Below are 27737 nucleotides of genomic sequence, written 5' to 3'. Positions count from 1 at the left end.
GAAACACTATTTCACTAGGAGGGTGGTGAAGCACTGGAATGGGTTACTTAGGGAGGTGGAGGAATCTCCATCCTTAGCGGTTATTAAGGCCCGGCTTGACAAAGCCTTGGCTGGGATGATTTGTTGGTCCTGCTTTGAGCAGGGGGTTGGACTAGATGACCTCCTGAGGTCTCTCCCAACCCTAATCTTCTATGATTCTATGATTCAATGAACCTACTCATAGATGGACACTTAAAGTTCAAAAAAAAATTGCAAATCTGGATGGATAAGATTGTCTCTAACTTTCTGCTTGTGCTAGAAAAGTGTTAAGACTTTTTGGGTGACTAACTATGAATTCCTTTGATTTGAAATGACTGGGGATATTTTTAAATATTAACTTTTACTTATAATTCCCTTTTTAATGTTTGAAGTTGTTTGTCTGTTTTTTTTTGTTCTGCCTTGTTGTTTTACAAAATTACATTTTTCTGGTAATTTTCTTTAATTTCCTTCTTTTCCTCTGTTATTTTTAGATAACCCTATCATTGTTGCCAGGCTTTTAACACTGTTCACTGAGAAGGACTTTCCACCTTAACACTTATTTCACCAAGCTGTTTGATCTGAGGGATTTCTCTGGGTTTTTAGATCATTGGATGACTTTGTCACACTTGGGCCATGTTCCAGCTAAGAGTTTGTCACAAGTTATGTCACAGGATGCTAAAGTTGCCAGACTAGCTGTAGGACACTGTAGCACCATTTTCCCCAAAGTGGGCCAGGTAAAAAAAAGCTGGCTTAGATCATGAACCAGCAAACCACTGAAGCACATGCTTAATTTCAAACATGTTGGTAGAATCCTACTGAATTTAAGATTCCCTCACAGCCACCCAGACTTGCGCTTTGGAGCCCAGTAAAACCAGAGCCACGGCCCCTTGATTGCTGGGAGGACTCCAAAAGAGCTAGAAGGGCTGATGCTGCACGCACATAGTGATGCTGAAGGAGCTGGGTTGGCTGCAGACTCACCACTCATAGCAAGACTCAGACTCTGACTCCACATGGATCGAACTCTGAGTGTGGGGCAGGACTGCTCCAGAAGGTGCTCATTGAGGGCATCATGGAGGGTAGGACGGGAACTATATTGAATGGCATCCCTGGAGATGGTCCCTGAGGTGCAGTTATGTGCCCCAGCTCAGCTGGCTGTTGCTCCTCCAAGGGGCAGCCTGGCCGGGTTATGGAAACCAGAGCTAAACACTCCCCTGTCCCTACATGCCTAGATCAGACTCTCTGAAAAGAGCAAACAGATTAGAAACTGAGCGCTCAAAACAGAAACCTGATGCTAAGAGGTGTGCCTCTCCAATAAGGGAACACACATACCATGTGACCCACGTATGTCAGCGAAGCTGATATTTAAATACCCACAGCAAACTACCTTCAACATTATTCAGCAAATCATTTAGAATAAATAAATAAATTCAGGAAAATCACTATCTGTTCATTGGCAATGGACAAACTGAAAAGAAACAAAATTCATTGAATTAGTGATTCATTTCAGATTATTAGCCCAGCTGTACTTGGGATGTTGGAAATCAGCCTGGACTAAGCACTTATGGTTGTAGCAAAAAGTCTAACAGTGGGGAAAAGGGATGGGGATGAACAAGATGGGACTGCACAGGAGTTGCCCAACTTCTGTGAATTTTTGGAAACATTTTAAAACTTTTATCACTTAAACATGGTTACAGCGGTTGATGGGTTTAGGAATGTTCTGCCTTTGGAGAAGACTTTCTCCACTAGCTCAGCAAGGCACAGACTGTGTAACATAGGGAGGACAGGAGAAACTCTGAAACAGCCATGAGGCTAACCAGGAAGTACCTGCAGCATTTCCTTTCTCGGAGGACACTGGACCTTCTCGATTCTCTGGCCCGTCCTCTGGGAACACAGGGCCATCTCGATTCTCTGGCCCGTCCTCTGGGAACACAGGGCCATCTCGATTCTCTGGCCCGTCCTCTGGCAACACTAGGCAGTTTTTATTCTTGGGCATATTCTGCATAATTAAAGATCCTAGGAAAAAAAACAGATAAAAGCCAGCTCAGGCTAAAGAGATTCTCATGTTGTTCTTGTGTCCTAAGATATGATCCCATCATCCTTTCTTTTCCCCATTCAGAGAATGCACCCGGGATCCAAACACCAGTACACAGGACTTGCCCAGCTTCATGGAAAATCTCATCTCTGAAGTACTTAATGTAAACTTAATTGTACAGAATTAACCCACCGAGGACAAGTGTTTCCTGCCAGGCCCCTGGTCCTGAATGGAGACAGAGCATGGAGTTCTGAGTCACTGAGGTGTCTTGGGGAATGGGACCTAACTCCCCACCCCAAGGACTGGACAGAGGAAAATGAGGACAAGTGGCATTGCAGGGTTTTCAGCTATGCAGGGCCCAATCCTGCTTCTGCGGAAGGAAATGGCAGAACTCCCCCCTGACTCCAGGGGGAGCAGGATCAGGCCCCTGCAGAACACCTGAGGATGGGAGCAGAATTAACACCAAACAATATGGTTTTCTGGAAATAGGTTTTGTCAAACAAACATGATGTCTATCTAAAAGAAGGTTGAGGGGAGATATGATTGCTCTCTATAAATATATCAGAGGGATAAATACCGGAGAGGGAGAGGAATTATTTAAGCTCAGTACCAATGTGGACACAAGAACAAATGGATATAAACTGGTCACCAGGAAGTTTAGACTTGAAATTAGACAAAGGTTTCTAATCATCAGAGGAGTGAAGTTTTGGAATAGCCTTCCAAGGGAAGCAGTGGGGGCAAAAGATCTACCTGGCTTTAAGATTAAACTCGATAAGTTTATGGAGGAGATGGTATGATGGGATAACATGGTTTTGGTAATAGGCCTAATGGCCTGTGATGGGATGTTAGATGGGGTGGGATCTGAATTACCCAGGAAAGAATTTTCTGTAGTATCTGGCTGATGAATCTTGTCCATATGCTCAGGGTTTAGCTGATCGCCATATTTGGGGTTGGGAAGGAATTTTCCTCCAGGGCAGATTGGAAGAGGCCCTGGAGGTTTTTCGCCTTCCTCTGTAGCATGGGGCACAGGTCACTTGCTGGAGAATTCTCTGCTCCTTGAAGTCTTTAAACCACGATTTGAGGACTTCAACAGCTCAGACATAGGTGAGAGGTTTTTTGCAGGAGTGGGTGGGTGAGATTCTGTGGCCTGCGTTGTGCAGGAGGTCAGACTAGATGATCATAATGGTCCCTTCTGACCTTAGTATCTATGAATCTATGTCATGTTTCAATGAGGTTCCAAGTTTGGTCAATAAAGGTAAATGTTTTGACATAATGTACTCAAACTTCTGTAAGGCATTTGACTTAGCATCACACGGCATTCTGATAAAACAGCATTTTACAACATCAGTGTGGAATGCATTAAATGGATTAATAACTGACTAATTGATAGATCTCAAACAGTAATTGCAAATGGGGAATCATCATCCAATGGGAGTGTTTCTAGTGAGGTCCTACAAGGATCTGTTCTTGGCCCAATGCCCAGATCAATATCTCTATCAATAGTCTGGTAGAAAACCTAAAATCATTGCTGGTAAAATGTGTAGATGACATAAACATTGGAGGAGTCTTAAATAATGATGTGGATAGTCAGTTGTACAGACGGATCTGGATCACGTGGTAAGATGGGCTCTTTTGAATTACATGTTTGAATAAAGTCAAATGCAAGGTCATTTAGGAACAAAGAATGCAGGTCACACGAAGATGGGGGACTGTAGCCTGGAATGTAGTGACACTGACACAGACTTTAAGGGAGAAACCAACTGAACATGAGCTCCCAGTGTGATGCTGTAGCTAAGATACTGAATGTGATCCTTGGATACATGAGCAGGGGAATATCAAATGGGAGTATGGCAGTCATGTTACCTCTGTATACAGCATTAGTGAGACATGGCTGGATCCTGTGTCCAGTTCTGGTGTCCACACTTTAAAAAAGATATTGAAAAATTTGGAAAGGGTTAAGAAGAGAGCTACACGAATGATTTGAAGTCTGGAAAGTGCAAAGACTAACAAAGCTCTGTCTATTTTGTTTAAGAAAAGGTTAACAGGAGACTTGATCACAGGCTGTAAGTACTTACATGTGGAAGAAATCTTAGCCAGCCGAGGGCTCTTTAATCTAGCAGAGAAAGGCAAAATGAGATCCAATGGTTGGAAGCTGAAACAAGACAAATTCAGAGCAAAAATAAGGCTCAATTTTTTAACAGAGAGGAATTAATCAGTGGAACAGCTTGCCTAGGGATAGGATGGATTCTCCATCACTTACAGTCCTTGAGTAGAGACTAGACATATTTCTAGAAGATATGCCTAGAACTTCTCTCTGAGTTAGAGTGTGATGCAGGAATCACTGGCTGAGCTCTTTGGCCTGGGTTATGTGGAAGGTCAGACTGGATGATCAGAATGATCCCCTCTGGTTTTTCAGTTTATGAATCTATTGGGGGTGGGATTCAGCACCTGCTGGGACTCATTTTGACCCCTCATCGTTCCAATTTAAGTCAAATTTCCAAACATTATTTATTTGGTTACCAGCTTCTGGAATTGGCTGTATCCCTTGGTGAGGTTTGATGCTTTGGGGTTTAGAAGAGTTTCAGAAAGCTGGCATTAAAAATGGAATAACTGGAAAGTTGAGATTCATGTCAGGGTCAGAAATATAATCCATATATTGGATAAAACCTTCATATTTCTTAATGGCCATTGGAACTGGTGACATTGGGGTATGTGTACACACCAGCTGTGGGTAGATAGCTCAAGCTAGCCCACTACAAATAGTAGTGTGACCAGAGCATCGCTGGCAGCAGCTTGGCTAGCCACCCAAGCGTGTACCCAGGGGCTTGGACAGGTTTGTGCTCGGGTGGCTAGCCAAAGCCATCAACTACACCACTGGGACCACACTGCTATTTATAGGCCCTAACTTCAACAAAACTAGCGTGTGTACATCTACCCAAGCTGGGAAACACACCTCCCAGCTGCTGTGCAGACGTTCCCTGAGAGCAAGGGAGAGTTCCAGGGGCCAGGAGTGCACCACATGGCTTCTAACTTCCCCTCTCTGTACATCTGAGCCACTGATCATTAGAATTGTGTTGCTAATAATTAAAATTATGCTTTTAAATGGTTTTTGGATGCACCAATAGGTAGAAATCAGCATTTATTGATATCCACTAATTATGGTCCCAATCCTGCAAAGACTGACACACCTGTGCTTAACTTTACTCCATTCAGTGTGACTACTTGCTTGTTAAGCTTGTGCGTGTGTTTCTAGGATGAGGCCCTGAAATTAAATTGTTCCAGCCTAGGTAATAAAATGAACACTGAAATTAAAAGTGATTGTGACCTCCCCAGCAATTCACAGACTTACTGAGCTCAGGAATAATTATAATACGGTTTAAAAAAATCAAGGAAGATATAGGACTAGGAAAGTACTCTGTCACTGGAGTTTTTGTAATTAGTCTACAGGAGTAAACTAGAAAGACAGCCCCCGGGTCCTTTCTGTACGCAGTAACCTTTGTGTTTTTGTGGCAACAGGAAAATTAAAACAAGTATTTCACTCACTTAATAATGTGCTGCATAAAGCTGCAGAACGTCACCAAAATGCTCAGGCTGCCAAACATTTAAAACACTCATGATAATATGTAAATGAAACATATGAAAACTCATTGCTCATTTAGACCCCACAGAAGACTTGGCATTTACTGTGAGCAAAAAGTGGACGGGATAAACACACAGTTAATGAAGTCCACGTGTTAGGTATTCTTGTAACAATACTGTATAGATTTCCCATAAGGGAAAGCGCTCTAGCTTACACCTCAGTACCAGGGTGGCTATTTTAGTCATTACTAGGAAGTTTCTTAAACAGTTTGGACACTGGGAGGTAAACAGGAAAGGCAAGAGTTGATAGCAGCAATCACACCTCTGCCTGTTGTAAAATGTCCTGGTACATTTATATTGTGAATTTCTACACAAATCATTAAAGCTCTGTCCCGATTGATGGCAACAGACAAGATTCTGGCATGTCCACGACACAGTGTGAAAATCAATCAATATTGTTCAGATTCTGAGCTCCTTACTTTGCTCTTACTCCGTTTGCAATTGTCTTGACTCAGTTTTACTCGGCTGAACCTCAAGGCAGTTTCCCTGAGACAGACTCTCCGAGACTGGCCCAGAAATTTTTGTTCTAAGAAATTTTCCAGTTATTTGTAATAAAGAATGGCACCTACCTCGTGTTCTCTAGCAGAATCAACAGCAAACAGCTCCTGTTGAATTCCCACTGCCTGAATTTGCCTCAGGCTATATACATAGAAAACAGGAAACAGAAAGTAAAATGATTGGGGGGTGGGGGCTGGCTCTGCGCCTTTCTTCTGATTACTGGAAATCACACAGCATTAGAAGAAATGTATCCTCCTGAACTCACAGATACTCAGCATCGCTCCCTCCCAGCTGACACTTGGCCCAATCCCTTACACAGCATGTGTGTCCAGTGTGATGGGGGGCGGGGTGCAGATGAAACTGGAAGTCTTGGAATTCAGGGTCAGGACACAGTTTATGAGGCTAATCTCACCCCAATTTACCCACCTGCTGCACCCCAGTAACTGAGGGCAGAATTGAGCCCACAATGCTCATTGCAGGCTCAGGCTGTCACACCCCATGGAGTGTGGCTGGCAGGAGAAGGATGCAGTCGCTTTCTGCTTCCCTCACCATGTTTGGGGGGTGAATTCTCCGAGAGAGACAGTTCTTACCCAGCAGCTTCCCCTTTGGCCTCTTTGCTGGTGTCAAGCGGACAAGGGTCCCACACTCAGAATGGAGTGGAGGGGGGGAGGGGGAGACAGGGGCTGGGAGGAAGGGGGAGGCAGGAACAGGGCCAAATAGGGTGACCAGGCAGCAAGTGTGAAAAATTGGGATGGGGGGTGGGGAGTAATAGGCACCTATATTAGGCAAAGCCCCACATATTGGGACTGTCCCTATAAACTCGGAACATCTGGTCACCCTAGGGCCAAAACACTCAATAGTGGGAGGGGATAAGGTGCTCCTGAGGACAGGAGTGTTGAAAGCTCTCTAGAAATGGGGGTCCACTGGCTCCCGAACCGTCACCCTCTCCCAGCCTCCAGTCTGCCCCTGCCCCAGATGGTCCCGTGCCTGCTCCGCCCCTCTCTTTTTGGCCCAACTTGTGCTCCGCCCCGCTCAGCTCTAAGGCCCTGCCCCCACTCCACCTCTTCCCCCGACGCCCAGCCCTCTGCTTGCTCCTCTCTGCCCCCTCCCCACTGTCACGCGCCCTCAAGGCGGGAGAAAAGTGAGCAGGCATAGCCCTCCCACTATTAAAACTGATGGGGCCATAATCTCCTGGTGTCCCCTGCTCCGGTGCACATGCCCGAGGGCCCATTTTACTCAGGAGGGGAAGTGTGTAGGATCCACCATTTGCGGGAGACATGGACCATCTCACTTGGGGGAAACGCAGGGAACAGGGTGTAAGGGTGCTTCCCCTTAGCTGAGTGGAAGCAGATTTTCAGGCCTTGCAGATCAATTTCCCAAGTGAAGCAGAAATCAGTGACATGGGGTCATGTTTTCTTGGCCTTGAAAGACACCTGAGGGTTTTATTGCTTTAACTACACTGGCATACTTACAGCAGGAAAACTTTCCTAATGTAGACACAGCTTAGAGCAGCACAAAAGCTTTTTTGCCAGTATAGTTTATACCTGTTCCCTGAGCAAAATAAACTCTATCAGCAAAAGCACTTTTTTTGCCAGTGTAAACTAGGGAGTTTGCTGGCCCAGTTATGTTGTAAAAGACAACACTCCCAAGCAATGTAGCTATGAAGGCAAACCTTTTCCATATAGCCCTGCCCTTGGTATAATTGTGTATTTACTAAATGTACCTGAGCCCTGCTTCCTTGGACAGAGGTGCAGGGACTGCAGATGGGCAACTTCATCTTGCAGATACCTCATCTAAGCCAGTCGTGTCCTAGTTCCAGTCCCCTTGCCCAGCTAGTCCCAGTCGTCCCCCATCTTCCCTGGCTCCCACCCTCAGTCGTCCTGTTCAGACAATCAGCCTCCCTCCCCCGCACCCCCCCCCCGCCACACACAAAACCTTCCAGTTTCTCTTAGTGGCCAGGAGGATGGAGGATGAGTGGGCAGGCAGGGAGAAGGGAGGGGAGCCAGGGGTGAGGGGAGCCACCCATGCGTGGGGGTCAGGGAGAGCAGTAACCAGGCTGGGGGGCAGATACACTGATTTTTTTCATTCCAAAAACCAGACACTGAACTCCTGTCGAAGTGTAGGAGAGATTCCAACCACTGCTGTGATAATGTTCCTAATGCTCGACAATAATGTCAGTAAGAGAGTACGGCTGCTCCAGGAAACATACAGAGCAACCAGAGTGACCTCAGCCAGCAGCCATTTCCCAGAAATGGCCAGAGAGAGAGAGAAAACGAAAGAAAGCCGTGGCCCAGGAAGCGGTCACAGTTCATGGCTTATCTTCACTCACAGCCCTTTGGGGAAGCGACCTCACAGCTTCTTTTTGACTTTGTCACAGTAATTGAGGTGCTACTGTCCTGAGGGGAGGGGGCTGAGGAGTGAGATGGTTACATTTGGATCTGTGAGTCTGTCAGCAGCCGGGGGAGAGGGGATGGGGTGAAGGGCCCTTGTCTGAGCAGATGAGCAATGGGGCTGTGTGTGTGGGACGGTGACTTGTGCCTCTGAGGGGTGCTGAACTCACACTGCTCCCATTGAATTGCAGGAGCTCAGCCCCTCTCAGTTCAGCTTTAGAAATGATTCCTTGCTCCAGCCCCTTTTCTCTGCCTCTTCCCAGCCTGGTTACCGCTGTCCCTGCTCCCCACGCATGGGTGGCTCCCACCCTCCCCATTTCCTCCTCCCTCCCTAGGCTCTCCTCTCTTCTCCCTGCTTCAGTTATAAACTATCCTAGCAAAGGAGCTATTGTGCTGGTCAAAGGTGAATCTGCATTAGGAGGCTCTTGCTACTTTTACTATGCCAGTGAAATATTCAGGTGTGCAGCAAGCCCAAAAAACCATGACTCCACGTCACTGATTTCTGCTTCACTTGGGAAGTGGACCTGCAAGTGGATTCCACTCAGGTAAGGGGGCAGCACCCTTACACCCTGTTCCCTGCATTTCCCCCTGGTGTGAAGGGCTGTCTCTCCCCAAAATGGTGGATCCTACACACTTCCCCTCCTGAGTATCGTGGGCCCTCAGCTGCTCCTCCCCTCCCCCTACTAAGTGTTTTGGCCCTGTTTCTGTCTCCCCCTTCCTCCCGGCCCCTGTCTCCCCCATGTCCACTGAACGTGAATGACATCAGCAGAGACGTCAAAGGGGCAGCTTCTGGGTAAGAACAGTCTGTCTTGGAGAACTCACCCCCAAAACGGAATGAGGGAAGCAGAAAGAAGTTGTACCCTTCTCTTGCCACATAGGGTTTCCAACCCTCCTGGATTGGCCGGGAATCTACAAGAATCAGCATCGATCTCCAGGTGGCTATTGAAAACAACCTGGAAGATTTTAATAGGCTACTAGGAGTCCAGTCGGCAGTACCGCGGGGCTAAGGCAGGCTCCCTGCCTGCCCTGGCTCTGCGCGGCTCCTGGAAGCAACCGGCATGTCTGGATCCTAGGTGCAGGAGTGGCCAGGTGGGGTCTCTGCGTGCTGCCCCCACCCCAAGCACTGACTCTGCAGCTCCCATTTGCTGGGAACCATAGCCAATTAGGAGCCCTCACCCCCTCCCGCACCCCGACTCCCTACCCCAGCATGGTGAAAGTGAGTGGAGGGAGGGCGGATGGAGTGAGTGGGGGCAAGGCCTTGGAGAAGGGTGGGCAGGGGTGTGGCCTGAGGTCAGAGAGCGTGGTGGGGCAGAGCAAGGCTGTTCAGATTTGTGCAATTAGAAACTTGGCGATCTACCTGCCAGCCACACTCCACACTGTGTGACAGCCTGATATTGCATTGGGCATGGTGGGCTCAGTTCCGCCCTCAGTTCCTGGGGTGCAGCAGGCGGGTAAATTGGGGTGAGATTAGCCCCATGAGCTGTGTCCTGAACCTGAATTCCAAGACTTCCAGTTTCATCTGCACCCCACACCCCTCATTACACTGGGCACACATGCTGTAAGGGATTGGGCCACGTGTCAGCTGGGAGGGAGCGATACTGAACTTCTGTGAGTTCAGGAGGATACATTTATTAATGCTGTGTGATTTTCAGCAATCAGAAGAAAGGCACAGAGCCAGCTGCCCCCCCCCCCCCCAAAATACCAAACCCATTTTACTTTCTGTTTCCAGTTGACTGTGTGTATGGCCTGAGGCAAATCCAGGCAGTGGGAATTCAACAGGAGCTGTGTTGGCTGGTGATCTGCTAGAGAGTAGGAGGTAGGTGCCATTCTTTATTACAAAAAAAAAGGGAAAATTCTTAGAACAAAAAATCTCTGGGTCAGTCCTGGAGAGCCTTTCTCAGGGAAACTCAAAGCAAGGAGTTCAGATTCTGAGCGATATTGATTCATTTCCATACTGTGTCAGGGACATTGTCAAGGTTCCTTCCCCACTCTGAACTCTAGGGTACAGATGAGGGGACCTGCAAGAAAGACCCCCTAAGCTTATTCTCACCAGCTTAGGTTAAAAACTTCCTCAAGGTACAAACTTTGCCTTATCCTTGAACCCTATGCTGCCACCACCAAGCGTGTTAAACAAAGAACAGGGAAAGATCCCACTTGGAGATGTCTTCCCCCCAAAATATGCCCCCAAGCCCTACACCCCCTTTCCTGGGGAAGGGTTGATAAAAATCCTCACCAATTTGCATAGGTGAACACAGACCCAAACCCTTGGATCTTAAGAACAATGAAAAAGCAATCAGGTTCTTAAAAGAAGAATTTTAATTAAAGAAAAAGTAAAAAGAATCACCTCTGTAAAATGAGGATGGTAAATACCTTACAGGGTAATCAGATTCAAAACATAGAGAATCCCTCTAGGCAAAACCTTAAGTTACAAAGGACACAAAAACAAGAATATACATTCCATTCAGCACAGCTATTTTACCAGCCATTAAACAAAAGGAAATCTAACACATTTCTAGCTAGATTACTTACTAACAAGTTCTAATACTCCATTCCTGTTCTATTCCCGGCAAAAGCATCACACAGACAGACCCAGACCCTTTGTTCCCCCCGCCCCCCTCCAGCTTATGAAAGTATCGTGTCTCCTCATTGGTCATTTTGGTCAGGTGCCAGCGAGGTTATTTTAGCTTCTTAACCCTTTACAGGTGAAAGGGTTTTGCCTCTGGCCAGCAGGGATTTTATAGTTCTGTGTACAGAAAGGTGGTTACCCTTCCCTTTATATTTATGACAGATGGAGATTTCACAACTTCCCTGGGCAATTTATTCCAGTGCTTAACCACCCTGACAGTTAGGAAGTTTTTCCTGATGTTCAACCTAAACCTCCCTTGCTGCAATTTAAGTCCATCGCGTTACCCTCAGAGGTAAAGGAGAACAATTTTTCTCCGTCCTCCTCGTGACAACCTTTCAGGTACTTGAAAACTGTTATCATGTCCTCTCTCAGTGTTCTCTTTTCCAGTCTAAAGAAACCCAGTTCTTTCAATCTTCCCTCACAGGTCATGTTTTCTAGACCTTCAATCATTTTTGTTGCTCTTCTCTGGACTTTTCTCCAATTTGTCCACAGCTTTCCTGAAATGTGATGCCCAGAACTGGACACAATACTCCAGTTGAGGCCTCATCAGTGCAGAGTAAAGAGGAAGAATTACTTCTCGTGTCTTGCTTACAACACTCCTGTTCATACATCCCAGAATGATGTTCACTTTTTTTGCAACAGTGTTACACTGATGACTCATATTTAGCTTGTGGTCCACTATGACCCCTAGATCCCTTTCTGCAGTACACCTTCCTAGGCAGTCATTGTATTTGTGCAACTGATTGTTCCTTCCTAAATGGAGTAATTTGCATTTGTCCTTATTGAATTTCATTCTATTTACCTCAGACCATTTCTCCAGTTTGTCCAGATCATTTTGAATTTTCATCCTATCCTCCAAAGCACTTGCAACCCCTCCCAGCTTGTTATCATGTGCAAAATTTATAAGTGAACTCTCTATGCCATGATCTAAATCATTGATGAAGACATTGAACAGAACCGGACCCAGAACCGATCCCTGCAGAACCCCACTCGTTATGCCCTTCCAGCATGACTGTAAACCACTGATAACTACTGTCTGGGAATGCTTATCCAACTAGTTATGCACCCACCTTATGGTAGCTCCATCTAGGTTGCATTTCCTAGTTTGTTTATGAGAAGGTCATGCAAGACTGTATCAAAAGCTTTACTAACATCTACATATACCATGACTACTGCTCCCCCCCATCCACAAGGCTTGTTACCCTGCCAAAGAAAGCTATCACATTGGTTTGACATTGTTGCAAGGTTGCAGACTCATCGGGACAGTGCCTCTTCCTGGTCAGTCCTGAAATTAGCTCTTCCAGCACCAGAGCACCCCCTTGCTGGCTGGTATATCTCCTGCCTCAGTGCCCCATGTCCCTCCCAGACCCCGGTGCCCCTTACCCTTAGGGTGCTGCCCCACTGCAATGCCCCTACACTCTGGGTCTCCCCTCCCAGGGGAACCCCAACCCCTGATACCCACCTTGCCTCAGTGGCTACGGCCAGTAATCATCTATTCCCCTTTCTCGGGGGCAAACTGCAGTCTATAATGGCCACTCACCATTGGCAAGGGGGTTGGCCCTGCTGCCTTTCTAGCCCCAGCTACCTCCCTGCAGCTCCAATACTTCCTTTGGCCTTCCTGCCAGGCCTCAGACTGGGGACTCGCCAGGCCAGAGCTCCCTGGCTCTGCCTGCCCTTCCCCAGCACTGCTCTGTTTCAGGTACCCCATCCTCCCAGGAAGCTAGGTCCTTCCCACTCCAAGGCTGGAGTGAGACTAACTAGCTCTCACAGCCTGCCCTTTTATTAGGGCCAGCTGTGCCCTAATTGGGTGCAGCCACACCTGGGGCTGACTACCCAACCAGTCACCCTCAGTTGTTTTCAACCCCTTTCTAACTGAAGCGGGGTGGGCCCCTACCCCGTAGATCCCAACAAACCCCTCACCCTTTCACTGCGAGCCGGCTGCATGAACTGCAGCCGGTCAGCTTCCAAATCGCGCCACGGAAATATCTGTACACACTCACGCTTCACACCCTTCACGCCCACACCCTGGTGTCCCGCCCCGATACAAAGTGGTGGGACCTCCTGCCACCTTTGGAGGGTGAGCAACCCCGGTGGGCCAGCCTATATTCCACCTTGGTCCCGAGGCCCATCGGGGACATTAGTTGGCGGCTCCTTCACGGAGCTGTGAGCACGGGCGTGTTTTTGACACGGTTCACCCCCATCCCGGATACTTGCCCTTTTTGCAACATGCGGGAAACCCTGGCACACGTATATTTAGAGTGTGCTAGGCTGCAGCCCCTTTTCCAACTCCTCACAAATATTTTATTACGCTTTTGGCTACACTTTTCCCCTCACCTTTTTATCTACACACTCCCCATCCGTGGCCCCACAAAATCGCGAGATCTCCTGGTTAACCTCCTCCTAGCCCTAGCTAAAACAGCCATTTATAAAACCAGAGAGGGGAGGTTGGCTAATGAAGCGTCCTGCGATTGTAGGGCCGTTTTCCAATCCTCAGTACATTCGCGTATCCGGGCGGAGTTCCTCTGGGCGGCGTCCACCGACTCCCTTGTGAAGGGTTCATGTAGAGTTCATGCACCTGGAAACATTCAGGGCACACCCTGAGTGTTGTGTAGGAGCAGTGCACACACTGCTCCATCCAAGGACATGGACCATGGGAAGTCGCCCAGAGGACATGAACCGTGGGAAGCTTCCTCGGACTGGGCTCAAGGCCTGAGAGCAAGGACTGTAGTAGATAAAGGCTGGTAAATAAGAATATTAATCAAAGTCATATTATTTTCCTTTGTTGTCTCCTTTTGCAGTTGGAGTATGTAATGCGCAGAGGGGAGAGAAATAAAAGAGAGGGTGGAAAAGCTGACAGGCAGACGTCCGTCAGCAGACCAGCCTGCTTGCTTGCTTAAAGCTTTGTCCTGTCTTGTCATTGAACCGCAACACCCTTGACGCCTTCGAGGAGCGGTGGGCGCTGTCCAAGATTCTCTGCTAGGTGACCCCGTCCTGTTCCCTCCGTCTGACCCTTTGATTGAGGGGAAGAGCGAGAGGCCCCAGCCCCAGCCGTTGCCGCTGTGGATACCATCATCACTGTCACCTAGGAGGGGTCCTATCACACGTGGTGTACATCCCCCCAGCCCCAAACCGCCCGCCCCGCAGCCGTGCCCATCTTGTCGGGCACTCTCAGGAGAGGAATAATCGGTGCAACTGGGTGTGGCACTAGGTAACTCGAGGGGGTGGAAGACCATTAGTGTCGAGGAAGCCCCCCCGCTCTAGGCCACCAGGTAACTCGAGGGGGTGGAAGACCATGAGTGTTGAGGAAGCCCCCCCGCTCTGGGCCCAGGCTAGCCTGAACACTTCTCCCTCCTGAAGTCTGCTGTGTTATACCTTGTGTTTGCTTTTGTTTTGTTGCATAGTTTTGCTTTATTTTTTTTTGGTGATTCCTTGTAAGTGTTACACAAATACAATTTTTTTCTGCTTCAAAAAAAAAAAAAACTGAAGCGGGGTGACTGCCCTGCTACAGACATGATTTGTTCTCGACAAATCCATGCTGACTGTTACTTATCACCTTATTATCTTCTAGATGTTTGCAAATTGATTGCTTAATTATTTGCTCCATTATCTTTCTGGGTACATAAGTTAAGCTGACTGTTCTGTAATTCTCTGGGTTGTCCTTATTTCCCTTTTTATAGATGGGCACTATGTTTGCCCTTTTCGAGTCTTCTCGAATCTCTCCCATATTCCATGACTTTTCAAAGATAATCATGAATGGCTTACAGCCTGTGAGCAAAGCTCCTGTTACCCTTTTCTTAAATAAAACAGACGGAACTTTGTTAGTCTTTCTGCTTTACAGACCTCAAATCATTTGCGTAGTTCGCTTCTGAACCCTTTCCAAACTTTTCAATGCCATAAGTACGGACACTGGACGGAACTGGACACAGGATCCAGCCATGTCTCACTAATGCTGTATACAGAGGTAACATGACTGCCATACTCTTATTTGATATTCCCCTGTTCATGTATCCAAGGATCCCATTCACACTCTTACCTTCAGCACAGCACTGGGAGTTCATGGTCAGTTGGTTTCTTCCTTAAAGTCTGTTTCAATGTCACTACATTCCGGGATACAGTCCTCCATCTTCGTGTGACCTGCATTCTTTGTTCCTAAATGACCTTGCATTTGACTTTATTCAAACACGTGTAATTCAAAAGAGCCCACTTTACCACATGATCCAGATCCATCTGTGTAACTGACTTGTCCACATCATTATTTACCACTCCATCAATTTTTGGGCCATCCACACATTTTATCTGCGATGATTTTAGGTTTTCGACCAGACGACTGATAAAGATATTGATCTGGGCATTGGGCCAAGAACAGATCCCGGTAGGGCCCCACTAGAAAGACTCCCACTGAATGATGACTCCCCATTTACAATTACTGTTTGACGTCTATCTATTAGTCACTTATTAATCCATTTAATGTGTATCAGATCAATTTTGTAAAATGCTGATTTTTAACAGAATGTTATGTGATACTAAGTCAAATGCCTTACAGAAGCGTAGTGTATTATGTCAAAACATTTACATATATTGACCAAACTTGGAACCTCATTGAAACATGAAATCATGTTTGTTTGTCAAAACCTATTTCCAGAAAACCATATTGCTTGGTATTAATTCTGCTCTCATCCTCAGGTGTTCTGCAGGGGCCTGATCCTACTCCCACTGGAGTCAGGGGGAGTTCTGCCATTTCCTTCTGCAGGAGCAGGATTGGGCCCTGCATAGCTGAAAACCCTGCAATGCCACTTGTCCTCATTTTCCTCTGTCCAGTCCTTGGGGTTGCGGAGTTTGTTCCCATCCCCCAAGGCACCTCAGTGGCTCAGAACTCCATGCTCTGTCTCCATTCAGGACCAGGGCCTGGCAGGACACACTCCAGCGCTGTCAGCTCCCCTGCCTGAGCTAAGAGTGGGGGATGCTCTGAGTCTCATTTGGATCTAGAAGCTCCTGCTCCCTTTGGCACAGTGAGTGTCCTTACCCAGGGCTGGCCTCATGGCAGGGCGTTGGTCAGGGGGGTGCTGTGGTCAGAGGCAAGGAGCAGAGCAGGCCTGGAATGTGAGGCCATGGAAGGGAGCTTGGGGCAATGTGTAGGGGAGGCAGTAGGGCCTGGGGGCAATGGGGAGGGTGGAGCCCTGGCAGGCAGCTGGGGCCAGGGCACCAAAATACAAGTTCACCCAGGATGCCATTTTCCCTAAGGCCGGCTCTGTCCTTACCCCATTGGGCAGATGCAGCCACGGTGCCCCTGGGACATTGACAGGATTTGTCCTTGGTGGGTTTCTGCAGCTCCTAAACAAGAAATTCTGTATGATTAAGTTTACAGGAAGTACTTCAGGGATGAGATTTTCCATGAAGCTGGGAAAGTCCTGTGTGCTGGTGTTTGGATCCCTGGCGCATGCTCTGAATGGGGGAAGGAAGGGATGATGGGATTGTATCTTCGGACACCAGAACCACATAAGAATCTTCATGGGCCTGAGCTGGCTTTTCTCTGGTTTTCTTTCCAGGATCTGTAATTATGCAGAATATGCCCAAGAATCAAAACTGCCCTGTGTTCCCAGAGGATGGGCCAGAGAATCGAGAAGGTCCTGTGTTCCCAGAGGACGGGCCAGAGACTCAAGAAAGTCCAGTGTCATCTGAGAAAGGAAATGCTGCAGATATGGCCCATTTAGCCTCATATCTATGTCACGGTTTCTCCTGTCCTCCCTATGTGACACAGTCATCATGCCCTTGCTGACTAGTGGAGAATGTCTTCTCTGATGGCAAAACCTCCCTAAACCCATCACACTCTGTCACCACAGATACGTTTACGTGTTAAAAGATTTAAAATATTTCCAAAAATTCACATAAGTTGGGGAAGTCTTGTTCATCCCCCATCACTCTTCCCCACTGTTAGACTTCTTGCTACAACCTTAAGTGCTTAATCCAGGCTGATTTTCAACATCCCAAGTACAAGCTGGGCTAATAATCTGTAAAGAATCACTGAGTCCATGAATTTTGTTTCTTTTCAGTTTGCCCATTGCCCATGAACACAGTGATTTTCCTGAATTTATTTATTTATTCTAAATGATTTGCTGAATAATGCTGAAGACAGTTTGCTGTGAATATTTAATATCTGCTTGGCTGACATATGCGGGTCACATGGTACGTGCATTCCCTTATGGGATGGGTGTACCTCTTATCATCAGGTTTCTGGTTTGAACACTCAGAGTTTCAAATCTGTTGTCTGATCGACGCATGTAGGGACAGGGGAGTGTTTAGCCCTGGTTTCCATAACCCGGCCAGGCTGCCCCTTGGAGGAGCAACAGCCAGCTGAGCTGGGGCGCATAAATGCACCTTGGGGACCATGGCCAGGGTTGCCATTCAATATAGTTGCCTCCCTGCCAGTCCTGCCCTGCACACAGAGTCGGATCCATGTGGAGTCAGAGTCTGAGTGTTGCTGTGAATTGTGAGCCTACAGACAGCCCAGCTCCATCAGCATCACTATGTGCTGGCAGCATCACCCCTTCCAACTGTCAGCTGTTCTCCCAGCTGTCAAGGGGCCATGGTTCTAGTTTTACTGGGCTCCAAAGCACAGGTCTGGGTGGCTGTGAGGGAATCTTAAATTCAGTAGGATTCTGCCCGCATGTTTAAAATTAAGCATGTGCTTTAGTGGTTTGCTGGTTCATGACCTAAGCCAGCTTTTTTTTTTTTTACGTGGCCCACTGTGCGAGAAATGGTGCTACGGTGTCCTACAGCTAGTCTGGCAACTTTAGCATCCAAACTTGTGACAATTTCTTAGCTGGAACATGGCCCAAGTGCGACAAAAAGTCATCCAATGATCTAAAAACCCAGAGAAATCCCTCAGATCAAACAGCTTGGTGAAATAGGTGTTAAGATGGAAAGTCCTTCAAAGTGAACAGTGTTAAAGGCCTGACAACAACTTTAGAGTTATCTAGAAATAACAGGAGAAGAAGGAAATTCAGGAATATTACCAGAAAAATGTAATTTTGTAAAACAACAACAAGGCAGAACAAAACAAAACAGACAAACAACAACTTCAAACATTAAAAAGGAAATTATAAGTAAAAGTTAATATTTAAAAATATCCCATCATTTGAAAGCAAAGGAAATCATAGTTAGTCACCCAAATAATCTTAACTCTTTTTCAGCACAAGCAGAGAGTTAGAGACAATCTTATCCATCCAGATTTGCAAATGTTTGTTTTAGTTTTAGTTTTTGTTTTTTAGGATTTTATTTTTTTGGAACTTTAAGTATCCCTCTCTAAGAAGGTCCACCTTATCACCGCTCTCAAAAACAGGCTTCCTTCATCTTAATAGTAGAGCCAGTTGACTTCATACTCAGTCCAGAGAAAAAGGCATGCTTTACCAGTATTATAGCAATATAGAATGCTATAGTTAAGGTTTAGACCAGCTTTCTGGTTAAAGTTTGACTCTTCTAAGTATTCTCAAATCTACGTGGTTATTCCAATTGCTTTGAATTTAAGTGTGCTTCATGGGAGCACAGAGTTTTGTCAGTGGTCCAAATTTGGTGTCATTTGACCAAGGGGTTCCTGAGATTCAGCCCCCCAAATCCCTCCCCCACAGCTTTTCTTTAAGTTGACAAGCGTTTTTCACTCACCAATAGGGATGAAATCAGGGCTCAGATCATCACACCAGGGTGTCCAACATTTGAGGGTTACCCCAACAGAGGGACTTGCACACACCTGCCCTTCGGGGAAAATCAAATTAAAACTTTTTGTGAAAAAGATCTTGATACTTTACTTTAGCTTGTTGCAAGTCTCTTGTGCTAAGTGATGCTCAAAATGGATTAAATCGAGCATGTGTGGGGAAAGGTGTTAAGAGGATTGAAAGCTTTTAAGGCTCAGAGCGCCTGGGTAGCTAGATGGCCTAAGTTATAACCCTTTCCTCTGAGCCACCCAGCTAGTGTCAGTTTGAGTCCTATTAAAAGCAGGAATTTGAAAAAGCTTGGATAGTATATTGCTAATATCTGCCTCTCTAGGGGTATTTTTTAAATTTTATTTTCAGGGAATCTAATCAAACATTTTGTTGTGAAAAAATTAAGGCATGTGAGTGCTTCCTGGCAGGGGAGGGACATTTCAGCAGGTAGAGAAGTTGGGGGGAAAGGAGATGAGAGAGGTTTGGGGCTGCAATGAGGGGAGGGGGATAAATGGGGATGGGTGGTAGGGGAGGTAAGTGGGTTGGGGGCTCAGGTGAAGGGGAGGCACATATGGGGTGAGTGGCAGGGGGCTGGGGAAGAAAAGAGGCATAGATGCCTGGCAGGTCCACACTCTCCCCTTGTGTGTGTGTGTGTGTGTGTGTGTGCCAGGATCTGGGGTGTCTGAACCCCTCTTCCTACCCGCCATGTGAGCTGAGGTTCCCTTCCCCCAGGTGTGTCTGAGCCCCCCTCCCCACTTCCCTATGTGGGGGCCCTACCCATCTGTGGGGGTTTGATTCTCATCCCTGGCTGCCTCATGGGAGCCAGGATCTGGGGTGGTTCCCTTACTGGGGGCTCCGACCCCCTCTCCCTACCCACCCTGTGAGCCAGGATCTGGGGAAGCCCTGCCACTCTGTGTGATGGGCTGAGAACAGGCATGCTCAGAACATGCACCAAGAACGCACTGCTGATACTGGATGAGGAGCTGAAAATGGGCAGGCCTGATGCATATCACACAGGCCCTTCAGCACTAAAGCCTGAGTTAGCACAACTCACCAACTTACCATACACCATTCTGTAGTGTGAACATAAGACAGCTCCACTTGAGTGCTGCTAGTTCTCCAAAGCCTTCCCGCTATTCCCCCCATGTGCCCAGAAAGGACAGACGAGTTCTCCCACTATCCTCTGGGAAAGACTTCCTAGAGTGGCTCAGCTCACTGCTGTGCAAAGAGCCATGGGATGAGCTCCTAAAATTCTTAATGCCCCACCTGAGTGAGTGCAGGGCCAGTGTGGACACAGCAGCTCCTGTGTTTCCTCCCAGTGTGGCTCTTCTCACTTGAGCTAGGCTGACTCAAGAGCAGCAACTTGAATGTAGATAACTCGAGTTAATTCTGCAGTGAAGACAAAGCCTCAGATCCTTTGGCTGACAGGGGTCTACTCAACCACAGGCATTGTATAGAAATTCCATTACAATAAAAACCAAAAGCCAGTTATTGAATAAATCTGAAAGCCACCCACAAAAATGTTTGAGAGCAAGGAAGTAAGTTATGGGAAGCTTCTTTATCAAACCTTAACACACTCCCATTGACTGACCTTGCATCTCCATAAGGTACTGTCCACTACCTGCAATTGTAACTCAAACTTGTGACATCAGCAACATTCACATAAGCTTTCCAGAGACATGTGCAGGTATATGATCTACTCTTTTTGTGGGGGAGTATGATAGATGGGGCACGGAGAAGGAGAAAGCTGCAACTAAAGATGGTAGCAGAATATAGATCACTGCTCTGCTGCCAAGGCCTCTCCTCCTTTTACAAAGACCCTGGCTTCCATCAGAGGACAAGCTCCTCTTGCAGAGCTTGGGGTGTCATTAACAGTGACCATCAATGGCTGGATATGCTTGACCTCCTTGTAAGAGGCAGAGAGAAGAACAAACTAAAGCAGAAGGTGGGGGTGGAGCACAGATCCTAGCTCAGCTGTAGAGGCCTCTCCTGACTTTGAGAAATTTCCTAAGTAATGGGGATCCCCAATAATGGAATTAAGGGTCTCTTGTACCATGGGGCTCTGAGCAGGGAGAGATCTCCTGACTCAAGATGGGTGAAACAAATGGAGGGAGGCATTTATAGAGAATTTAACTTCCCCCCCACTATTTCCTCTCTCCCATGGTCCCACCAAATATCCCTGCTCTTCCTGTCCTTCCATAACATAGGCCAGAAGGGGCTCTCCATGCTTCCCAGTAACACAACTTTGCAGCTGGAGAGCTGTCCCATCAGAACTGGCTCAGCAGAGCAGGACGTCCCTCCCAGCAAATGACAGGAGAAGCACAGCTGGCATCTCAGCTCTGAAAACTGCCACCCCAAATGGAAAGACAAGGTTTGGCCAGGGTAGGGAGAGGTGGATGTGATCTCTGAGAAGGAAGCGGAGGAGCACTGGTCCTGGCTACTCAGAGATCAGACACTTCACAGGGGAAGGATGAAGGAAGTAGGTGATAAAAGATGTGACGTAGGATGATCAGAAGAGTTGGGGAAGATTCTGATGCCTTTCCTCACCGGAGGTCTTGCCTTTCTCCTCACATGCTACCACAGATTTCAATGAAACTGTGAGCAGAGAGGAACTACTCAACATGAAGAAGGTGGCAAAATCTGGCTGCTGGTGATTTGCACTGACTGGTACAAGAAGAGAAACTGAGAAGAGGAAATAAAGGGCTTCCCCGGCCTACCCACTCATTCAGGGGAGGAAAGGGCTTTATGTCCATGGGAGCTGGTGGGAGGGGAATGGATGGAGACATGGCTCTGTGCTCTCTCACACTGAACCTGTCAGTCAGCACAGCTGAGCTACCGTGGGGTTCTGGTGATTTGCTGCCACCCTTGCATTGTGGCTGACTCGGCCTATTTTCTTATCAAGGTTTCTTATCAAGAGCTTGCATTTGCACTGGCCTCTGAATGATTTTATTGTACATCATCAGGACTTGCTCACAGTTCTCATATCTGCTGTTGCTATGTATGAGTTTTACTGGGGATAAATTGGAATTTGTTCAAAAATTCATATGAAATCAAAATGGCCATGGAGTTAACAGTAGAGTTGCAAATACGGCAGTTGAATGGCTGGCAGCCTCCTTCAGTGATATACATAGATTCACAGATTTTCAGTGCCAGGAGGGATCATTGTGTTCATCTAGCCTAACCTCATCCATAAAACAAGCCATAGCACTTCCCTAAATTAATTCCTGTCAAGTGCAAAAGCTGTTGTGAATTAGAGCAGATCTTTTAGAAAAACATCCAAACTTGTTTTTAAAATTGCCAGGGATGTAAAAGCCATCACAATCCTTGGGATGTTGTTTCAATGGTTAATTAGCCTGATCACTCAATGATTGCATTGTTCTGTTCATTCCCTCTGAAGCACCTGGCATTGGCCACTGTCGGAAGACAGTATATTGGGGCTAGATGGACCTTTGGTCTGACCCAACATGGCTGTTCTTGTTTTCTTATGTATTAAAGATGTGCACCTTATTTCTAGTCTGAATTTGTCTAGCTTTAACTTCCAGCCTTTGGACACATTCTATCTTTGCTACATGAAAGATCCCTCTCCTATCAAATTTTTGTAGGTTGTTGTTATTTTCTTGTCCCATGATAATCATATCAAGCCACTAAGTTTGAGAAGGAATTTGGTGGCTCTTACAGGGTCTTTTATAAGGGTTTGATCCAAGGTGTCCATTCCGAAGAGCATCACTTTCCTTACAATATCACATTCAAAAGTGTGGGCAGGTTTTAAAGTCTGCTCCTGGCACATCCTGCTGAATGGATATATCTTAGGCCTGGTCTACACTACAGAGTTAGGTCAGCATAAGTTGCCTTGCATTGACCTAGCTCCTGTCAACCGAAGTGCCTCTCTATGCCAATTTAGTAACACTTCCTCCCCAAGTGGCGCAGAGTCACAGTCAATGTAATTAGGTCAACAGTGTCAGTGCAGACACTGGGTTGCTTGCATCAACTGTTACTGGCTTTCAGGACCCATCCCACAATGCCCCACATTGACAAAACAATTGATACAAGTGCTCCTGGTAAGGACACGCACCTCAGACACAAGGAGCCAAGTGTGCACAAACAAGCAATTTAACAACTGCAGTGGCTGCATGCTTCCTTAAGTTAGGTTGACATAATTTTGTAGTATAGACATGGCCTTATTCCCATTTCTATAGATTTTCCTTCCTGCACTGTACCCTATCTGCACTCTCATGATAGTGGATGTTATTTTCCAAGATGCTTTGATATCAGAGGATCTTTTATCATTTCACCATTTATTTCAGTTAATATTTTCCTTGATAGGGCATCAGTATCCTCAACCTGTGTCATTGGAACCTGAGTTTCTGATCGTCCATTTCCTGGCCTGGTCTAGTCATCATGACCTGCACCTCTGCAATTTTAGATCTATGATCAATTCCTCTGTATCTGTCAAGATAAGATCTAATGTAGAACCCCCCATAATTAAAAAGAGAATATTCACCACCTCTGACAGATTAGATGGCAGTAGAACTTGCAACCATTTGATCACAAAGCAATGTTTCTCTGATCCACATAGATGGGAAGGAAAGATAGGAATAATAATCAGAGGCCAATATGATTTCATCAGGTGCTCTTTAATGTTCTGAAAAATCAAAAAGAAATCCTACAAAAAGTGGAAACATGGAGAAATTGCTAAAAGGGGGAGTACAAAAGACTATCACAAGCATGTACAAACAAAATTGGAAAGGTTAAGGCACAAAATGAGTTACACCTAGCAAGGGAAATAAGAAGAGGTTCTCTAAATATATTAGGAGCAAGAGAAAGACAAAGGAAAGTGTAGGTCCTCTACTTAATGGGGAAGGAGAGCTAATAACGGATGACATCAAGAAAGCTATAGTGTTCAATGCCTATTTTGCATCAAATTTCACTAAAAAGGTTCATGGTGACCAGATACTCAATACAATTAATCTTAACAACAAGGAGGAAAGAATGGAAGCCAAAATAGGGAAGGAATAGATAAAAAAAAATATTTAAATATTATATATATTCAAGTCTGTGGGGCCTCATGAAATTCAACCAAGGAAACTTAAGGAACTAGCTGAAGTAATCTCAGAACCTTTAGCAATTATCTTTGAGAATTCCTGGAGGATGGCTGAAGTCCCAGAAGACTGCAAAAGGGCAAAAATAATATCTATCTTTAAAAAGGGGAACAAAGTGGACCCAGTGAACTATCAAAGTTCGGCTGACTGGTCTATACCTGGAAAGGTATTGGAAAATATTATTAAATAATCAATTTGTATGCACATGAGGATTATAGGGTTATAAGGAATAACTAGCATGGATTTGTCAAGACAAATCTTGCCAAACCAAACAAATTTCCTTCTTTGATATGACAGGTTTCAGAGTAGCAGCCGTGTTAGTCTGTATTCGCAAAAAGAAAAGGAGTACTTGTGGCACCTTAGAGACTAACCAATTTATGGAATGCATCCGATGAAGTGAGCTGTAGCTCATGAAAGCTTATGCTCAAATAAATTGGTTAGTCTCTAAGGTGCCACAAGTACTCCTTTTCTTTTTGCTTCTTTGATGGTTACTGGCCTAGTGTATAGAGGGAAGTAGTAGATGTGATATATCACAATTTTAGTGAGGCTTTTGACACAGTACCACATGACGTTCTCATAAGCAAACTAGGGAAATGTGGTTTAGAAGAAATGACTATAAGGTGGGTAAACAACTGGTTGAAAGACAGTACTTACGGAATAGTTATCAATGGTTTACTGTGAGACTGGGAGGCTGTATCTATTGAGGTCCTGCAGTAGTCAGTCCAGGGTCCAGTACTATTCAATATTTTCATTAATGACTTGGATAATGGAGTGGAGAGTATAATTATAAAATTTGCAGATGACCCCAAGCTCGGAGGGGTTGCAAGCATTTTGGTGGAAACAATTAGAATTCAAAAGGATCGTGACAAATTGGAATATTGGTCTCAAATCAACAAGATGAAATTCAATAAAAACAAATGCACAACTGCAAAATAGGGACTAACTGGAACACAAATTGAATATGAGTCAACAATGTGATGCACTTTTGAAAAAGATGAATATTCTGTGATGTATCAACAGGAATATCATATGTAAGACACAGGAGGTAATTGTGCCACCTACTTGGAACTGGTGAGGCCTCAGCTGGGGTACTGTATCCAGTTTTGGCTCCAGGCATTAGGAAAGATGTGGATAAATCTGAGTACGTCCAGAGGAGAGCAAGAAAAAATGAGAAAATGTTTAGAAAACCTGACCTATGAGAAAAGGTTTTAAAAAACGGGCATATTTAATCTTGAAAAAAGGAAGACTGAGGGAGTACTTCATAAGAGTCTTCCAATATGATAAGAGCTCTTATAAAGAAGATGATGATCAGTTGTTCTTCATGTCCCACTGAAAGCTGGAGAAGTAGTAATGGGCTTAAACTGCAGCAAGGCAGATTGAGGTTAGATATTAGGAATAACTTTCAACAATAAGGGTAGTGAAGCTCTGGAATAGGCTTCCAAGGGAAGTTGTGGAATCTCCATCATTGGAAGTTTTTAAAAACAAACAGGTTGGATAAATACCAGTCAAGGATGGTCTAGGTTTACTTGGTCGTGCTACAGCACAGGGGGCTGGATTTGATGCCTTCTTGAGGTCCCTTCCCGCCATACATTTGTATGATCTGTGATTGTTTTGATCCTTTCTCTGGAGGATTCAGCTGCCCTTGCTATTTGGAGGCACTTCTCTAGGATTAGATCCATTTCTCTCAGAGTCTCTCCCTTGTGTTCCACAAACAATCCTGTCTCTGATTAATGTAATCTTTTATGGCTCAAAGTTACATGTAAAAGCCAGAGTTCTCAGCTTTACAATGTAAGTATCTATTCCCTCTTCTTTTTCTTGTTTTCAGGTATAAAAACAATCTCTCTCTACAGTCTCATTCTGTCTGGGGTCACAGCAGTCATGAAACATTTATCAGCTGTACCAGAGTTTTTGGCAATATTCCTGGCAATGATGTCTCAGTTGCTTCTCATTCCTTCCCCTCCTATCGACAATGAGAAAGTAGAAAAGCTTTAACTTCATTGTCTTATCTTTATCCCCCAAAGTCAGCTCTGTGTATGAGTACAATTCTTTCCTCCATGCTTGGTAAAGATTTTTGTCTGGAAATCCAGCTTTCCCAGAGACCTGAGTCCCTCCATGCTGCCTGGTCTATCTGTTTGTAGGTGATGCTTTGTTTTCCTTTTAACCTCACTCTCTTTCTTGCTGCAACTCTCACTAGACAGACTGATGCCATCATGTTTCATGTACCACATGCTAGCTAATAATAACAGAGGCCTCCAATCTTATTAAAATAAACTGGGCTTTTGTTAAAGCAGCTATTTACAGAGCTGCAGAAATTGCAGTCTAGCATTCTAGCCATACGCCCACAGACTGACCTACTAGTGCCTCCTCCATACTCTTGCCTCCTGCAACCCTGAAGCGAAGTTATGGTGGGAGTCTATTATAGACCACCAAATCAGGAAGAGGAAGTGGATGAGTAATTCTATAAGCAGGCAACAAGATTAGCTAACACACATGAGCTAGTATTAATGGGGGATTTTAACTTCCCTGACATCTGTTAGAACAATATTACAGAAAAACATAATATGGCATGTTTCAGAGTAACAGCCGTGTTAGTCTGTATTCGTAAAAAGAAAAGGAGTACTTGTGGCACCTTAGAGACTAACCAGTTTATTTGAGCATGAGCTTTCGTGAGCTACAGCTCACTTCATCGGATGCATAGCATATCGTGGAAACTGCAGAAGACATTATATACACACAGAGACCATGAAACAAAACTTCCTCCCACCCCACTCCCCCGCTGGCAACAGCTTATCTAAAGTGATCATGAAGTAGAGCCATTTCCAGCACAAATCTAGGTTTTCTCACCCTTCCCCCCCCCCCCCCCCACATACAAACTCACTCTCCTGCTGGCAACAGCCCATCCCCCTTTGAAACCCCTCTTTATAATGCGCATGATAATCATGGTGGGTCACCTCCAGCACTAATCCAGGTTTTCTCACCCCCCCCCCCCCCCCACACACACCCCCCTTCCAAAAACCACACACACAAATTCATTCTCCTGCTGGCAACAGCTCATTTTACAATGTGCACAGCAATAATCCAAGTTTAACCAGAACGTCTTGGGGGGGGGGGGCGGGGTTTGCAGGAAAAAAACAAGGGGAGACAGGCTACCTTGCATAATGACTTAGCCACTCCCAGTCTCTATTCAAGCCCAAATTAATAGTATCCAATTTGCAAATGAATTCCAATTCAGCAGTTTCTCGCTGGAGTCTGGATTTGAAGTTTTTTTGTTGTAAGATAGCGACCCTCATGTCTGTGATTGCGTGACCAGAGAGATTGAAGTGTTCTCCGACTGGTTTATGAATGTTATAATTCTTGACATCTGATTTGTGTCCATTTATTCTTTTACGTAGAGACTGTCCAGTTTGACCAATGTACATGGCAGAGGGGCATTGCTGGCACATGATGGCATATATCACATTGGTGGATGTGCAGGTGAACGAGCCTCTGATAGTGTGGCTGATGTTATTAGGCCCTGTGATGGTGTCCCCTGAATAGATATGTGGGCACAGTTGGCAACGGGCTTTGTTGCAAGGATAGGTTCCTGGGCTAGTGGTTCTGTTGGGTGGTATGTGGTTGTTGGTGAGTATTCGCTTCAGGTTGGGGGGCTGTCTGTAGGCAAGGACTGGCCTTTCTCCCAAGATTTGTGAGAGTGTTGGGTCATCCTTCAGGATAGGTTGTAGATCCTTAATAATGCGT

At 45.8% G+C, this 27737-nt stretch overlaps 2 protein-coding genes across 12 annotated transcripts in view; one reads left to right on the top strand and one right to left on the bottom strand.

The window, feature by feature from the left end:
* Positions 1 to 6411, bottom strand: part of LOC102933170 (interferon-induced very large GTPase 1-like) — a 214905-nt gene extending 208494 nt beyond the window's left edge. Inside the window, 3 exon segments of the mRNA XM_043549292.1 lie at positions 1843 to 2031; positions 4126 to 4202; positions 6259 to 6411. Of these exon segments, the coding sequence (XP_043405227.1) occupies positions 1843 to 2020 (178 nt within the window). The 5' untranslated portion in view covers positions 2021 to 2031; positions 4126 to 4202; positions 6259 to 6411.
* LOC119566252 (interferon-induced very large GTPase 1-like) overlaps positions 1 to 27737 on the top strand; it is an 858959-nt gene that overhangs the window by 114784 nt on the left and 716438 nt on the right. The window lies entirely within an intron of this gene.

This window comes from Chelonia mydas, chromosome 6 (assembly GCF_015237465.2).
Source record: "Chelonia mydas isolate rCheMyd1 chromosome 6, rCheMyd1.pri.v2, whole genome shotgun sequence".
Lineage (NCBI taxonomy): Eukaryota > Metazoa > Chordata > Testudines > Cheloniidae > Chelonia > Chelonia mydas.
This window is presented reverse-complemented; position numbering and strand designations above follow the sequence as displayed.